Here is a 2,431-nt window from a genome sequence, read left to right on the forward strand (position 1 = left end):
CACGCCTCCACTCGACAGTCTGTCGCCTGGTCTGCCTGTATACGCGAACATCTCTCCACAGTGGCTGAATACAATTGCACCCTTCATCATGTCCCTGGGAAAATGAATCCTGTTGCCGATGCCCTGTCTAGAAACACGTTGGCCGCCGTTCAATTGGGATTTGATTATAACGCCTTCGCTGTAGTCCAACGACAGGATCCATGGTATCAAGCATGTAGGACATCCTGCACATCCCTCCGTTGGGAAGTCGTCCTCCTCGAAGACTCCAACACCACTCTCCTCTGTGACGTCAGTACTGGTAGACCGCAACCGTGGATTACTGCTCCCATGCACTGACAGGTTTTTTATTTCATTCAAGGCCTTTCATATCCCTCTTGCCGTTCTACTGCACAGCTGCTGAAGACAAAGTTCACTTGGCCCGGCTTTACTAAGGATGCTAAGGTTTAGGTCCATGCCTGTACTTCTTGCCAAACTTCCAAAGTACATCGACACACGGATTCAGGAGTGGGCACCTTTCCTAAACCTCAGAGCCGTTTCGCCCAATATTCACGTTGACATTGTAGGCCCGCTACCCACATCACAAGGACATTGTTACTAGTCTTGTTTACCATCATTGACCTCTCCACTTGTTGACCTGAAGCCATTCCCATGGAAACTGCAACGTCCGCCTCCTGTACATCTGCCTTACTCTCAGGATGGATAGCAAGATTTGGTATCCCTGAGCATATTACTTCTGACAGGGGTACCACTTCACCTCTTTATTATGGACACCATTAACAAATCTCCTGGGCATCACCCTACATCAGACAGCGGCTGCCTGCAACCTTGCTGCCAATGGAATGATTGAATGTATTCATCGCACCCTCAAAGCAGCTTTGATGTCCTGCTGTAAGGACTCCAACTGGTTTACTCAGCTTCCCTGGGTCGTCCTGGGACTAAGGATCATTCCTAAAGACACCCTGGATGTCCCGCAGATGAAATGGTATATGGCGACCCGTTGGTCGTCCCCGATGAATTTTTTCCTTCTGTAACCTCCTCCTACGATCTCCAGCGCATACGTTACGTTGTGGGAAAATTTACTCCATACCGCCCGACTTTCAAGCCCCCAGCGAAGTATATCACATACCGAAGGACTTGAACTCTGCAATGCACGTATTCCTACGCAACAATACTACCAAGCCACCGCTAACGCCCCCTTACACAGGCCCTTTCCTTGTGATCCGACGCAATCCAAAAGCATTCCCACTAAATATTTGTGGGAAAGAAGACTGGGTCTCCATTGATCGTCTAGAACCTGCTTATATCCCACCAGATGACCCGCCTGCAGTTCGCCTTTCTAGATCAGGGCGCCCTATTTAACATGTACAGGATGTCATTTTTAGGGGCGGTGAGCCAGGTACCACCCGGGTGTCACACGATAGTACATTGTAAGGGATATTTCTATATATCCTTATCAGATTCTTTTAATGATGTCTATAGCAAGATAATACCTCATAATATTGAGAAAATACTAGGGCAAAATCAGATAGAGATAAGTATACCAATATTATAATTATCAATAATCTTTAAAGTTACATACAACTAGAGTTCCATCAAATAAGATATAAATAACGAGAAATTATGAATGCTGATTAAATACAAAACAATATAAATATAATCATTAAATTACCAGGAACAACAAATTCAAACATGAATAAAGAACCTAACTCAGAAATTACAGTTTTGAAACCTAACTTCCTTATTACTAGTTGCCCAATACTCTTTGACGCAAATCAGTCAAGTAATTTATGTCACAATATTATATAATAAAAGTTACGATGACAAGCACCATATAGTAAAATAATACTCAAAATGTAACTATACAAGATGCAGAATCAAAACAGAAAAACAAACAATAATATTAGTCACATTTATCACTGAATATTTGTCTCTCAAGAAATTAAATAGAGAAAAGCAATGTATACTACGATTCTCCTGTAGTACCGAGGAACATCCACAAAGTCTTTCTCTTGCACATTTCCATTGGAAGTTAGGGTTAGGAAAAGCAGACTTTTCCTCCACTTTTTTACTTTTTCTTAAAATGTAATACAATTTCTTCCAAGAACAAAACGGGACTTCGTGACGGGTTAGGGACACACTCGCAGCTGTCCACTGAAGCTTGAGAGAGTAGCACAGAAAGTGCTAGATTGAACAGAAGAGAGGTCTCAAGAAAACTATCTAGGGATTCTCAAACAGGTACTTACTTTAAAAAAAAAGTAAACAGGAAGTTACATTTAAATACCGTAATGTTTCCTTTACATACATAGTAACGACATTTCTCTTTTCTTGTATATATTATCCTTTGTATCTTCACTCTCCCCTCGCACTGACAGGAACTTGCATCAACCTGTCTGCCTATTTCTCATTGTTAACTGTTAACACAACCTGTTGC

At 42.1% G+C, this 2,431-nt stretch overlaps 1 protein-coding gene across 1 annotated transcript; it reads left to right on the forward strand.

Annotated features, from left to right (window-relative positions):
- Nucleotides 1-451: 451 nt before the first annotated feature.
- Nucleotides 452-1,359, forward strand: LOC137643079 (uncharacterized). Its single transcript, XM_068375924.1, has 3 exons — nucleotides 452-559; nucleotides 741-888; nucleotides 1,052-1,359. Exons 1-3 carry the CDS (start codon nucleotides 452-454, stop codon nucleotides 1,357-1,359), a joined length of 564 nt encoding a protein of 187 aa, XP_068232025.1.
- Nucleotides 1,360-2,431: the final 1,072 nt, after the last annotated feature.

Source organism: Palaemon carinicauda, chromosome 6 (genome assembly GCF_036898095.1).
Source record: "Palaemon carinicauda isolate YSFRI2023 chromosome 6, ASM3689809v2, whole genome shotgun sequence".
NCBI classification, from domain to species: domain Eukaryota; kingdom Metazoa; phylum Arthropoda; class Malacostraca; order Decapoda; family Palaemonidae; genus Palaemon; species Palaemon carinicauda.

Bases quoted from the DNA above. Each gene is read 5' to 3' on its own strand.
- LOC137643079 (XM_068375924.1), top strand. From the start codon at position 452: ATGCCTGTACTTCTTGCCAAACTTCCAAAGTACATCGACACACGGATT. The intron at 560-740 runs GTAGGCCCGCTA...TACTTCTGACAG, and splicing joins CCAATATTCACGTTGACATT to GGGTACCACTTCACCTCTTT. The intron at 889-1,051 runs GTAAGGACTCCA...TACGATCTCCAG, and splicing joins AGCAGCTTTGATGTCCTGCT to CGCATACGTTACGTTGTGGG.